At 45.5% G+C, this 13,957-nt stretch overlaps 1 protein-coding gene across 3 annotated transcripts in view; it reads right to left on the reverse strand.

The window, feature by feature from the left end:
• The window catches only part of LOC139536142 (voltage-dependent calcium channel subunit alpha-2/delta-3-like), a 127,476-nt gene that overhangs the window by 58,529 nt on the left and 54,990 nt on the right, over nucleotides 1-13,957 (reverse strand). For all 3 annotated transcript variants that reach the window (XM_071336371.1, XM_071336369.1, XM_071336370.1), the window contains exons 12-14: nucleotides 6,489-6,567; nucleotides 5,672-5,817; nucleotides 5,084-5,101 (exon numbers count right to left, since the gene is read on the reverse strand). In XM_071336371.1, the coding sequence (XP_071192472.1) occupies nucleotides 5,084-5,101; nucleotides 5,672-5,817; nucleotides 6,489-6,567 (243 nt within the window). The remainder of the gene's footprint in view (nucleotides 1-5,083; nucleotides 5,102-5,671; nucleotides 5,818-6,488; nucleotides 6,568-13,957) is intronic.

Consider the following 13,957-nt stretch of genomic DNA (forward strand, 5'->3'; position numbering starts at 1 on the left):
TTGTGCTCCTCATTGACTCAAATGGCAAATACATTCAAGAGGATAAACTTTTTCCCAAACACAAAGTAGCTAAACTCTGTTTCCCAAACACTAGGCATGCCCTGGAGCTATTGGCAAAGGACAGACTAGGGTCCTCCAGCCACATCATAATTCACACTGGCACAAATGAGCCGAGGGCTCTGCAGTAAAGGATGGCAACAGTACTCAAAGGAGTGATTGAAAAAGTTTCTTCCACTTTCCCTAACATACAAGTGGTCATCTCCACACTGCTACCACAAAAATACTTTCACCCTGCCACCATACAGCGGGTGAATGCAAGCATTTCGCGAGACTGTGCCTCAAAACCTAAAGTATACCTGGCCCACCACTCTACCCTGGACTTGAAAAGCCTTTTCGACCAGGTCCACCTCTACAAGGCAGCAATCCCAACTTTTGCCAGGATGTCACCCTCAACCGTAGCCCCAGAACCTCACACAGGAGCAACAGACCAACAGACACCCCGCCCAGACCAGCGAGACATCCTCCCAGACCTGCAAGATCCTCTCCCGAAGGACCTGCACCGAGAGAACCCACGCCAACCTACACCCAGACCACAACATCACCAGCCACACCACAACCAGCTAAGACCACCATAAGCAAACCCTGGCCACACCCTATATAGGCCCCCCCCAAACCATCCCATGCCCCCAGCCCCTGCGGCAAGGACCTCAACATGACAGCAGGACATATGCCCAGGTCGTGAGCAGAGCAACAGGCCCAACCCCCAATATTACACCCACCCAAGCCCCATCCTGACACCTAAGAGATATGTATCAGATACTCAACACTTACTGTGATGGTCCGGGCCTAAACCACACAAAAACAACACTAGACACTATGGAAATACAAAGATTTTACTATGTCATCCTGGAATGTACAAGGTCTGAGGTCATCTGCTTTTGGCCTAAAGAGCAGGAACCCAGACTTCATCGAAGAAATTGGAAATACAGACATTGTCATTTTACAAGAAACATGGTACAAAGGTTGTCCTCACTGGTTGCCCTCTAGGTTACTTAGAGCTGGTAGTCCCATCCACCAAACTACCAGGTGTGAAACAGGGAAGAGACTCAGGGCGTATGCTAATTTTGTATAGAGCAGACTTAACCCACTTTATTAAATGAGTCAAAACAGGGACATTTTACATCTGTCTAGAAATTAATAAGGAAATGATCTCAACAGAGAAAATAGTCCTCATGTGTGCTACCTATATCCTCCCAATAGAATCCCCATACTTTAACAATGACAGCTTCTCCATCCTAGTGGGTGAGATCAACAATTTCCAGGACCAGGGACATATACTAGTCTGTGGCGACCTAAATGCCAGAACTGGACAAGAACCCAACCCCCTCAGCACACAGGGGGACAAACACCTACCTGGAGGTGACAGCATTCCCTCCCCCATATGCCTCCCTAGACACAACTATGACAACATAACCAACAAAAACGGGTCACAACTCCTGCAGCTCTGTCGGATGCTGGGTACGTACATAGTCAATGGTAGGCTTCGAGGGGACTCCTATGGTAGGTACAACTATAACTCATCACTTGGCAGTAGTAGACTACTTTATCACTGAACTCAACCCAGAGTCTCTTAGAGCATTCACAGTCAGTCCACTGACACCCCTATCAGATCACAGCAAAACCACACTCTACTTGAACAGAGCTATGCTCAATCATGAGGAATCAAACCCAAAGGAACTGAAAAATATTAAGAATTGCTTTAGATGGAAGGAAAATTGTGTGGAAATTTACCAAAAAACAATTAGGCAACAACAAATTCAATCCCTTCTAGACACATTTCTGGACAAAAGGTTTCACTGAAGGTGTAAACTTGGCAGTAGAAAACCTAAACAGTATATTTGACCTCTCAGCTTCCCCAAATCTAAAAATGTCAAACAGACAACCTAAGAAAATTGACAACAAAGACAAATGGTTTGATGAAGAATGTCACGACTTCCGCCGAAGTCGGTCCCTCTCCTTGTTAGTGCGGCGTTCGGCGGTCGACGTCACCGGCCTTCTAGCCATCGCCGATCCACCTTTCATTTTCCATTTGTTTTGTCTTTGTTTTACACACCTGGTTTCAATCCCTTAAATACTTGTTCATTATTTAACCCTCTGTTCCCCCATGGTTTTAGTGAGTGATTGTTTGTATGTTTACGGTCCGTTATTGTGGGCTAGTTTATTGTGTTGTATATATTTGTATTCTTGAGTAAAGTACGTTCATTACTCATATCTGCTGTCCTGCGCCTGACTCCTCCACACCAGCTACACACAGGCCGATTACAAAGAATGCAAAAACCTAAGAAAGAAATTGAGAAACCTATCCAACCAAAAACATATAGACCCAGAAAACCTGAGCCTACGCTTTCACTATGGTGAATCACTAAAACAAAACAGAAATACTGTACAATACGGAAAAATAAGTTGTAGCACATCAGAAATCAGCTCAATGTAGTTGAAGAATCCATAGAATTTAACCACTTCTGAGAAAATTGGAAAACTCTAAACAAACAACAACACGAATAGCTATCTATCCAAAACCGAGATGTATCAATAAACCACTTCTCCAATCTTTTTGGCTCTATAACAAAGAACAAACAGCAAAAATATATACACGATCAAATACAAATCTTAGAATCAACTATTAAAGACTACCAGAACCCATTGGATTCTCCAATTACATTGAATGAACTACAGGACAAAATACAAACCCTCCAACCCAAACAGGTCTGTGTGGTTGATGGTATCCTAAATTTAATGATAAAATATACAGACCACAAATTCCAATTGGCTATACTTAAACTCTTTAACATAATCCTCAGCTCTGGCATCTTGCCTGGTTTTAGGAACCAAGGACTGATCACCCCAATCCACAAAAGTGGAGACAAATTTGACCACAATAACTACCGGGGGTTAGACATCAACAGCAACCTTAGGAAAATCCTCTGCATTATCATTAACAGCAGATTTTTCCTCAGCGAAAACAATGTACTGAGCAAATGTCAAATTGGCTTTTTAACAAATTACGGTATGACAGACCACGTATTCACCCTGCACACCCCCTAATTGACAAACAAACAAATCAAAACAAAGGCAAAGTCTTCTCATTCTTTGTTGATTTCAAAAAAGCTTTCGACTCAATTTGGCATGAGGGTCTGCTATACAAATTGATGGAAAGTGGTGTTGGGGGAAAAACATACATTATAAAATCCATGTACATAAACAACAAGTGTGCGGTTAAAATTGGCAAAAAAACACACATTTCTTTCCACAGAGCCAGGGGGTGAGACAGGGATGCAGCTTAAGCCTCACATTCTTCAACATATATACCAACAAATTGGCAAGGGCACTAGAACAGTCTGCAGCACCCTACTACAATCTGAAGTCTTATGTCTACTGTTTGCTGATGATCTGGTGCTTCTGTCCCCAACCAAGGAGGGCCTACAGCAGCACCCAGATCTTCTGCACAGATTCTGTCAGACTTGGGCCCTGACAGTAAATCTCAATAAGACAAAAAAATGGTGTTCCAAAAAAGGGCCAGTTGCTGGGACACCGAATACAAATTTCATCTAGACACCGTTGCCTTAGAGCACACAAAAATGTATACATAACTCGGGCTAAACATCAGCACCACAGGTAACTTCCACAAAGCTGTGAATTGTCTGAGAGACAAGGCAAGAAGGGCCTTCCATGCCACCAAAAGGAACATAAAATTTGACAAACCAATTAGGATCTCGCAAAAAATAATTGAATCAGTTATTGAACCCATTAACCGTTATGGTTGTGAGGTCTGGGGTCCACTCACCAACCAATAATTCACAAAATGGGACAAAAACCAAATTGAGACTGCATGCAGAATTCTGCTAAAATATCCTCTGTGTACAACGTAAAACACCAAATAATGCATGCAGAGCAGAATTAGGCCGATACCCGCTAATTATCAAAACACAGAAAAGAGCTGTTAAATTCTACAACCACCTAAAAGAAAGCGATTCCCAAACCCTCCATAACAAAGCCATCACCTACAGAGAAATTAACATTTACATTTACATTTGAGTCATTTAGCAGACGCTCTTATCCAGAGCGACTTACAAATTGGAAAGTTCATACATATTCATCCTGGTCCCCCCGTGGGGAATGAACCCACAACCCTGGCGTTGCAAGCGCCATGCTCTACCAACTGAGCCACACGGGACCAAATTAACCTGGAGAAGAGCACCTAAGCAAGCTGGTCCTGGGGCTCTGTTCACAAACACAAACAGACCCCACAGATCCCCAGGACAGCAACACAACTAGACCCAACCAAATCATGAGAAAACAAAAATATAATTACTTGACACATTGGAAAGAATTTACAAAAAAACAGAGCAAACTAGAATGCTATTTGGCCCTAAACAGAGAGTACACAGTGGCAGAATACCTGACCACTGTGACTGACCCAAAATTAAGGAAATATTTGACTATGTACAGACTCAGTGAGCATAGCCTTGCTATTGACAAAGGCCCGCTGAAGGCTCCCAAGAGAAGACAGGCTATGTGCACACTGCCCACAAAATGAGGTGGAAACTGAGTGCACTTCCTAACCTCCTGCCCAATGTATGACCATATTAGAGACACATATTTCCCTCAGATTACACAGATCCACAAAGAATTCGAAAACAAATCAAATTTTGATAAACTCCCATATCTATTGGGTGAAATACCACACTGTGCAATCACAACAGCAATATTTGTGACCTGTTGCCACAAGAAAATGGCAACCAGTGAAGAACAAACACCATTGTAAATACGACCTATATGTTTATTTGTTTTCCCTTTTGTACCTGAACTATTTGCACATCATTACAACACTGTATATAGACATAATATGACATTTGTAATGTCTTTATTCTTTTGGAACTTTTGTAAGTGTAGTGTTTACTATACATTTTTTATTGTTTATTTCACTTTTGTTGATTATCTATTTCACTAGCCATGGCAATATGTTTCCCATGCCAATAAAGCCCTTACATTGAAATTGAACTGAGAGAGAGAAAGGCTTTACCTTGTGTGCCTGGGAGAGCTGCAGGAGACAGAAAAATGACATATGAGGATTGACAGACAGACAGACGCTCACTCACTCGGTCAGACAGACAGACACTCAGTCAGACAGACAGTCAGTAAGTCAGATAGACAAACAGACAGACACATAGACAGACAGACAGACAGACACAGACAGACAGACAGACAGACAGACAGACAGACAGACAGACAGACAGACAGACAGACAGACAGACAGACAGACAGACAGACAGACAGACAGACACTCAACAGACAGTCAGCCAGACAGACAGACACAGACAGACAGACAGACACTCAACAGACAGTCAGCCAGCCAGCCAGCCAGACAGCCAGACAGACAGACAGACAGACAGACAGACAGACAGACAGACAGACAGACAGCATATTATCATTCTGCACACAGAAGAGCAGAACAAGTCAAACTGGAAAATCCAGTCAAATGAATGAAGCTCATAATGAGGAATCCCTCCTGTAGCATGAAGAGGACTGATCAGAGAGGGGACACACACACACGGACACACACACAAACACACGGACACACACACAAACTCCCATGCCTTTTTCTACTCACTATGATACTCCCAGTGCTGTCCATGTAGGCCTCTGTCCAGACCGTGTCATGTTCATGATCGATGACTTTAGGACGACTCATAACATGAAGATACCTCATCACATTTTCCTGTACATCAGCCAGTGTGGAGATCTGACTGAAATATCCTGTGGCAACACACACAAGCACGCACACACAGACACACACACAAACACACACGCACGCACGTGCACACGCACACACAATGTATCACACTAGGGGTATTTCCCAGTAAGTGTGTGTTACTGTGAGTGTCAGAATAAAGTTAGAGTAGCTGGGCTGTGTAATCCCACAGTGATCACTTTTCCTGACTGTGCAGTGCACAGTCCAGAGCATTCACCTCTCATCTGGAGCGTGGGCACACGGTAGCCATCAGCGGCAGGTGGTCAGGGGGAAAGTCTCTGACAGAAAGAGGGATTAGGCAGGGATGGCCCCTGAGCCCTGTGTCTCCACTAACACTCCATTTTGCACACATCAGCACAGCCAATCTACCCAACACACACTCACGCCCACACATTCACACACAACCAATCTACCCAACACACACTCACGCCCACACATTCACACACAGCCAATCTACCCAACACACACTCATGCCCACACATTCACACACAGCCAATCTACCCAACACACACTCACGCCCACACATTCACACACAGCCAATCTACCCAACACACACTCATACCCACACATTCACACACAGCCAACATACCACCACAGTAATAGTATACATGTGCTGTGTAGTGTATTTGGTACATAGTGTATGTGGTTATTATACAATTTTTAAGAAAAGACAAACCTTTATTAGCACAGGCCATCCATTTCATGTTATCAGCAAAGGCAGACTCTCGGCCAATCAGGTAAGGGAATATGCGCACCTATTTGAAGAGGAAAGGGACATCAGCCATTTACAGTGTGGTGATATAAATAGAGAATACGTAAACATAAGCAGTGATGGAATCACATGGTGCTCCATTTTCCTGAGAGGAGAGGAGTGGAGATGAGATGAGAGGAGGATGAAAGTATAGTCTACTACCGAAGAGAGGAGAGGAGTGGAGATGAGAGGAGGGTGGATAGATGTATAGTCTACTACCGAAGAGAGGAGAGGAGTGGAGATGAGAGGAGGGTGGATAGATGTATAGTCTACTACCGAAGAGAGGAGAGGAGTGGAGGTGAGAGGAGGGTGGATAGATGTATAGTCTACTACCAAAGAGAGGAGAGGAGTGGATATGAGAGGAGGGTGGATAGATGTATAGTCTACTACCAAAGAGAGGAGAGGAGTGGAGATGAGAGGAGGGTGGATAGATGTATAGTCTACTACCGAAGAGAGGAGAGGAGTGGAGATGAGAGGAGGGTGGATAGATGTATAGTCTACTACCAAAGAGAGGAGAGGAGTGGATATGAGAGGAGGGTGGATAGATGTATAGTCTACTACCAAAGAGAGGAGAGGAGTGGATATGAGAGGGGGGTGGATAGATGTATAGTCTACTACCAAAGAGAGGAGAGGAGTGGATATGAGAGGAGGGTGGATAGATGTATAGTCTACTACCGAAGAGAGGAGAGGAGTGGATATGAGAGGAGGGTGGATAGATGTATAGTCTACTACCAAAGAGAGGAGAAGAGTGGAGGTGAGAGGAGGGTGGATAGATGTATAGTCTACTACCAAAGAGAGGAGAGGAGTGGAGATGAGAGGAGGGTGGATAGATGTATAGTCTACTACCAAAGAGAGGAGAAGAGTGGAGATGAGAGGAGGGTGGATAGATGTATAGTCTACTACCAAAGAGAGGAGAGGAGTGGAGGTGAGAGGAGGGTGGATAGATGTATAGTCTACTACCAAAGAGAGGAGAGGAGTGGAGATCAAATCAAATCAAATCAAATGTTATTAGTCACATACACATGGTTAGCAGATGTTAATGCGAGTGTAGCGAAATGCTTGTGCTTCTAGTTCCGACAATGCAGTAATAACCAACAAGTAATCTAACCTAACAATTCCACAACTACTACCTTATACACACACAAGTGTAAAGGGATAAAGAATATGTACATAAAGATATATGAATGAGTGGTGGTACAGAACGGCATAGGCAAGATGCAGTAGATGGTATAGAGTACGGTATATACATATGAGATGAGTACTGTAGGGTATGTAAACATAAAGTGGCATAGTTTAAAGTGGCTAGTGGTACATGTATTACATAAAGATGGCAAGATGCAGTAGATGATATAGAGTACAGTATATACATATGAGATGGGTAATGTAGGGTATGTAAACATTATATTAAGTGGCATTGTTTAAAGTGGCTAGTGGTACATTTTTACATAATTTCCATCAATTCCCATTTTTAAAGTGGCTGGAGTTGAGTCAGTATGTTGGCAGCGGCCGCTAAATGTTAGTGGTGGCTGTTTAACAGTCTGATGGCCTTGAGATAGAAGCTGTTTTTCAGTCTCTCGGTCCCTGCTTTGATGCACCTGTACTGACCTCGCCTTCTGGATGATAGCGGGGTGAACAGGCAGTGGCTTGGGTGGTTGTTGTCCTTGATGATCTTTATGGCCTTCCTGTGACATCGGGTGGTGTAGGTGTCCTGGAGGGCAGGTAGTTTGCCCCCGGTGATGCGTTCTGCAGACCTCACTACCCTCTGGAGAGCCTTACGGTTGTGGGCGGAGCAGTTGCCGTACCAGGCGGTGATACAGCCCGACAGGATGCTCTCGATTGTGCATCTGTAGAAGTTTGTGAGTGCTTTTGGTGACAAGCCGAATTTCTTCAGCCTCCTGAGGTTGAAGAGGCGCTGCTGCGCCTTCTTCACGACGCTGTCTGTGTGGGTGGACCAATTCAGTTTGTCCGTGATGTGTACACCGAGGAACTTAAAACTTTCCACCTTCTCCACTACTGACCCGTCGATGTGGATAGGGGGGTGCTCCCTCTGCTGTTTCCTGAAGTCCACAATCATCTCCTTTGTTTTGTTGACGTTGAGTGTGAGGTTATTTTCCTGACACCACACTCCGAGGGCCCTCACCTCCTCCCTGTAGGCCGTCTCGTCGTTGTTGGTAATCAAGCCTACCACTGTAGTGTCATCCGCAAACTTGATGATTGAGTTGGAGGCGTGCATGGCCACGCAGTCGTGGGTGAACAGGGAGTACAGGAGAGGGCTCAGAACGCACCCTTGTGGGGCCCCAGTGTTGAGGATCAGCGGGGTAAAGATGTTGTTACCTACCCTCACCACCTGGGGGCGGCCCGTCAGGAAGTCCAGGACCCAGTTGCACAGGGCGGGGTCGAGACCCAGGGTCTCGAGCTTGATGACGAGTTTGGAGGGTACTATGGTGTTAAATGCTGAGCTGTAATCGATGAACAGCATTCTCACATGGGTATTCCTCTTGTCCAGATGGGTTAGGGCAGTGTGCAGTGTGGTTGCGATTGCGTCGTCTGTGGACCTATTGGGTCGGTAAGCAAATTGGAGTGGGTCTAGGGTGTCCGGTAGGGTGGAGGTGATATGGTCCTTGACTAGTCTCTCAAAGCACTTCATGATGACGGAAGTGAGTGCTACGGGGCGGTAGTCGTTTAGCTCAGTTACCTTAGCTTTCTTGGGAACAGGAACAATGGTGGCCCTCTTGAAGCATGTGGGAACAGCAGACTGGGATAAGGATTGATTGAATATGTCCGTAAACACACCAGCCAGCTGGTCTGCGCATGCTCTGAGGACGCGGCTGGGAATGCCGTCTGGGCCTGCAGCCTTGCGAGGGTTAACACGTTTAAATGTTTTACTCACCTCGGCTGCAGTGAAGGAGAGCCCGCAGGTTTTGGTAGGGGGCCGTGTCAGTGGCACTGTATTGTCCTCAAAGCGGGCAAAAAAAGTTGTTTAGCCTGTCTGGGAGCAAGACATCCTGGTCCGCGACGGGGCTGGTTTTCTTTTTGTAATCCGTGATTGACTGTAGACCCTGCCACATACCTCTTGTGTCTGAGCTGTTGAATTGCGACTCGATTTTGTCTCTGTACTGGGACTTAGCCTGTTTGATTGCCTTGCGGAGAGAATAGCTACACTGTTTGTATTCGGTCATGCTTCCGGTCACCTTGCCCTGGTTAAAAGCAGTGGTTCGCGCTTTCAGTTTCACGCGAATGCTGCCGTCAATCCACGGTTTCTGGTTTGGGAATGTTTTAATCGTTGCTGTGGGTACGACATCGTCAATGCACTTCCTAATGAACTCGCTCACCGAATCAGCATATTCGTCAATATTGTTGTTGGACGCAATGCGGAACATATTCCAATCCGCGTGATCGAAGCAGTCTTGAAGCGTGGAATCAGATTGGTCGGACCAGCGTTGAACAGACCTGAGCGCGGGAGCTTGTTGTTTTAGTTTCTGTTTGTAGGCTGGAATCAACAAAATGGAGTCGTGGTCAGCTTTTCCGAAAGGGGGGCGGGGGAGGGCCTTATATGCGTCGCGGAAATTAGTATAACAATGATCTAGGGTTTTTCCAGCCCTGGTAGCACAATCGATATGCTGATAGAATTTAGGGAGTTTTGTTTTTAGATTAGCCTTGTTAAAATCCCCAGCTACGATGAATGCAGCCTCAGGGTGTGTGGTTTCCAGTTTACAAAGAGTCAGATAAAGTTCGTTCAGGGCCATCGATGTGTCTGCTTGGGGGGGAATATATACGGCTGTGATTATGATTGAAGAGAATTCCCTTGGTAGATAATGCGGTCGACATTTTATTGTGAGGAGTTCTAGATCAGGTGAACAGAATGACTTGAGTTCCTGTGTGTTGTTATGATGATCACACCACGTCTCGTTAATCATAAGGCATACCCCCCCGCCCCTCTTCTTACCAGAAAGATGTTTGTTTCTGTCGGCGCGATGCATGAAGAAACCAGCTGGCTGCACCGACTCCGTTAGCGTCTCTTGAGTTAGCCATGTTTCCGTGAAGCAGAGCACGTTGCAATCCCTGATGTCTCTCTGGAATGCTACCCGTGCTCGGATTTCATCAACCTTATTGTCAAGAGACTGGACATTGGCGAGTAGTATGCTAGGGAGTGGAGCGCGATGTGCCCGTCTCCGAAGCCTGGCCAGGAGACCGCCTCGTTTGCCCCTTTTACGGCGTCGCACAGGGTCGCCGGCTGGGATCAGATCCATTGTATTGGGTGGAAGGCAAAACACTGGATCCGTTTCGGGAAAGTCATATTCCTGGTAGGAACGATGATGAGTTGACGTTAATCGTATATTCAGTAGTTCCTCCCGACTGTATGTAATGAAACCTAAGATTACCTGGGGTACCGATGTAAGAAATAACACATAAAAAAACAAAATACTGCATATTTTCCAAGGAACGCGAAGCGAGGCGGCCATCTCGTTTCGGCGCCGGATGTTGTGTTTTGTTGAGATGAGAGGAGGGTGGATAGATGTATAGTCTACTACCAAAGAGAGGAGAAGAGTGGAGATGAGAGGAGGGTGGATAGATGTATAGTCTACTACCAAAGAGAGGAGAGGAGTGGAGATGAGAGGAGGGTGGATAGATGTATAGTCTACTACCAAAGAGAGGAGAAGAGTGGAGATGAGAGGAGGGTGGATAGATGTATAGTCTACTACCAAAGAGAGGAGAGGAGTGGAGATGGGTGGATAGATGTATAGTCTACTACCAAAGAGAGGAGAGGGGTGGAGATGAGAGGAGGGTGGATAGATGTATAGTCTACTACCGAAGAGAGGAGAGGAGTGGAGATGAGAGGAGGGTGGATAGATGTATAGTCTACTACCAAAGAGAGGAGAGGAGTGGAGATGAGAGGAGGGTGGATAGATGTATAGTCTACTACCAAAGAGAGGAGAGGAGTGGATATGAGAGGAGAGGATGGATGTATAGTCTACTACCGAAGAGAGGAGAAGAGTGGAGATGAGAGGAGAGGTGGGTGGATAGATGTACAGTCGTGGCCAAAAGTTTTGAGAATGACACAAATATACATTTTCACAAAGTCTGCTGCCTCAGTTTGTATGATGGCAATTTGCATATACTCCAGAATGTTATGAAGAGTGATCAGATGAATTGCAATTAATTGCAAAGTCCCTCTTTGCCATGCAAAAGCACTGAATCCCCCCCAAAAATTCTACTGCATTTCAGCCCTGCCACAAAAGGACCAGCTGACATCATGTCAGTGATTCTCTCGTTAACACAGGTGTGAGTGTTGACGAGGACAAGGCTGGAGATCACTCTGTCATGCTGATTGAGTTTGAAGAACAGACTGGAAGCTTCAAAGGAGGGTGGTGCTTGGAATCATTGTTCTTCCTCTGTCAACCATGGTTACCTGCAAGGAAACACGTGCCGTCATCATTGCTTTGCACAAAAAGGGCTTCACAGTCAAGGATATTGCTGCCAGTAAGATTGCACCTGAATCAATCATTTATCGGATCATCAAGAACTTCAAGAAGAGCGGTTCAATTGTTGTGAAGAAGGCTTCAGGGTGCCCCAGAAAGTCCAGCAAGTGCCAGGACCGTCTCCTAAAGTTGATTCAGCTGCGGGATCGGGGCACCACCAGTACAGAGCTTGCTCAGGAATGGCAGCAGGCAGGTGTGAGTGCATCTGCATGCACAGTGAGGCGAAGACTTTTGGAGGATGGCCTGGTTTCCAGAAGGGCAGCAAAGAAGCCACTTCTCTCCAGGAAAAACATCAGGGACAGACTGATATTCTGCAAAAGGTGCAGGGATTGGACTGCAAGTACCAGGACCGTCTCCTAAAGTTGATTCAGCTGCGGGATCGGGGCACCACCAGTACAGAGCTTGCTCAGGAATGGCAGCAGGCAGGTGTGAGTGCATCTGCATGCACAGTGAGGCGAAGACTTTTGGAGGATGGCCTGGTTTCCAGAAGGGCAGCAAAGAAGCCACTTCTCTCCAGGAAAAACATCAGGGACAGACTGATATTCTGCAAAAGGTGCAGGGATTGGTCATTTTCTCTGATGAATCCCCTTTCTGATTGTTTGGGGCATCCGGAAAAAAGCTTGTCCGGAGAAGACAAGGTGAGCGCTACCATCAGTCCTGTGTCATGCCAACAGTAAAGCATCCTGAGACCATTCATGTGTGGGGTTGCTTCTCAGCAAAGGGAGTGGGCTCACTCACAATTTTGCCTAAAAACACAGCCATGAATAAAGAATGGTACCAACACATCTTCCTCCGAGAGCAACTTCTCCCAACCATCCAGGAACAGTTTGGTAACGAACAATGCCTTTTCCAGCATGATGGAGCACCTTGCCATAAGGCAAAAGTGATAACTAAGTGGCTAAGGGAACAAAACATCTATATTTTGGGTCCATGGCCAGGAAACTCCCCAGACCTTAATCCCATTGAGAACTTGTGGTCAATCCTCAAGAAGCTGGTGGACAAACAAAAACCCACAAATTCTGACAAACTCCAAGCATTGATTATGCAAGAATGGGCTGCCATCAGTCAGGATGTGGCCCAGAAGTTAATTGACAGCATGCCAGGGCGGATTGCAGAGTTCTTGAAAAAGAAGTGTCAACACTGCAAATATTGACTCTTTGCATCAACTTCATGTAATTGTCAATAAAAGCCTTTGACACTTATGAAATGCTTGTAATTATACTTCAGTATTCCATAGTAACATATGAGAAAAATATCTAAAGACACTGAAGCAGCAAACTTTGTGGAAATGTATATTTGTGTCATTCTCAAAACTTTTGGCCACGACTGTATAGTCTACTACTGAAGAGAGGAGAGGAGTGTAGATGAGATGAGAGGAGGGTGGATGTATAATCTACTACCGAAGAGAGGAGAGGAGATGAGAGGAGGGTGGATGTATAATCTACTACCGAAGAGAGGAGAGGAGATGAGAGGAGGGTGGATGTATAATCTACTACCGAAGAGAGGAGAGGAGATGAGAGGAGGGTGGATGTATAATTTACTACCGAACGGAAATTAGAGGAGCGGAGATGTATCGTCTACCACCAAAGAGAGCAGAGGAGTGGAGAGGAGAGGAAAGTAGAGGAGAGAAGAGGAGAGGAGGGGATGTATGGACTACTAAAGTACTGTTTGTGCCTCACAATAAAAGACCCAGCACTCAGTATAGCTCTCTGTCTTTCTTCTTTTCCTTGCTTTTCCTTTCCTTTCCCTTCATCTCTGCTCTCCTCTCTTCTCTCCTGCATCCCCTTCTCATTTTCATTATGTTTCCTTCCTCTTGCTCTCTTTCTTGCTCATTCATATTATCTGCATGTCTGCGCTTCATTAGATCTGTGTGTATGTATAAACCAAGGTTGACAGCACAGAGAAACAAGAGAC

The sequence above is a fragment of the Salvelinus alpinus genome, chromosome 12, assembly GCF_045679555.1.
Source record: "Salvelinus alpinus chromosome 12, SLU_Salpinus.1, whole genome shotgun sequence".
Taxonomy (NCBI): Eukaryota; Metazoa; Chordata; class Actinopteri; order Salmoniformes; family Salmonidae; genus Salvelinus; species Salvelinus alpinus.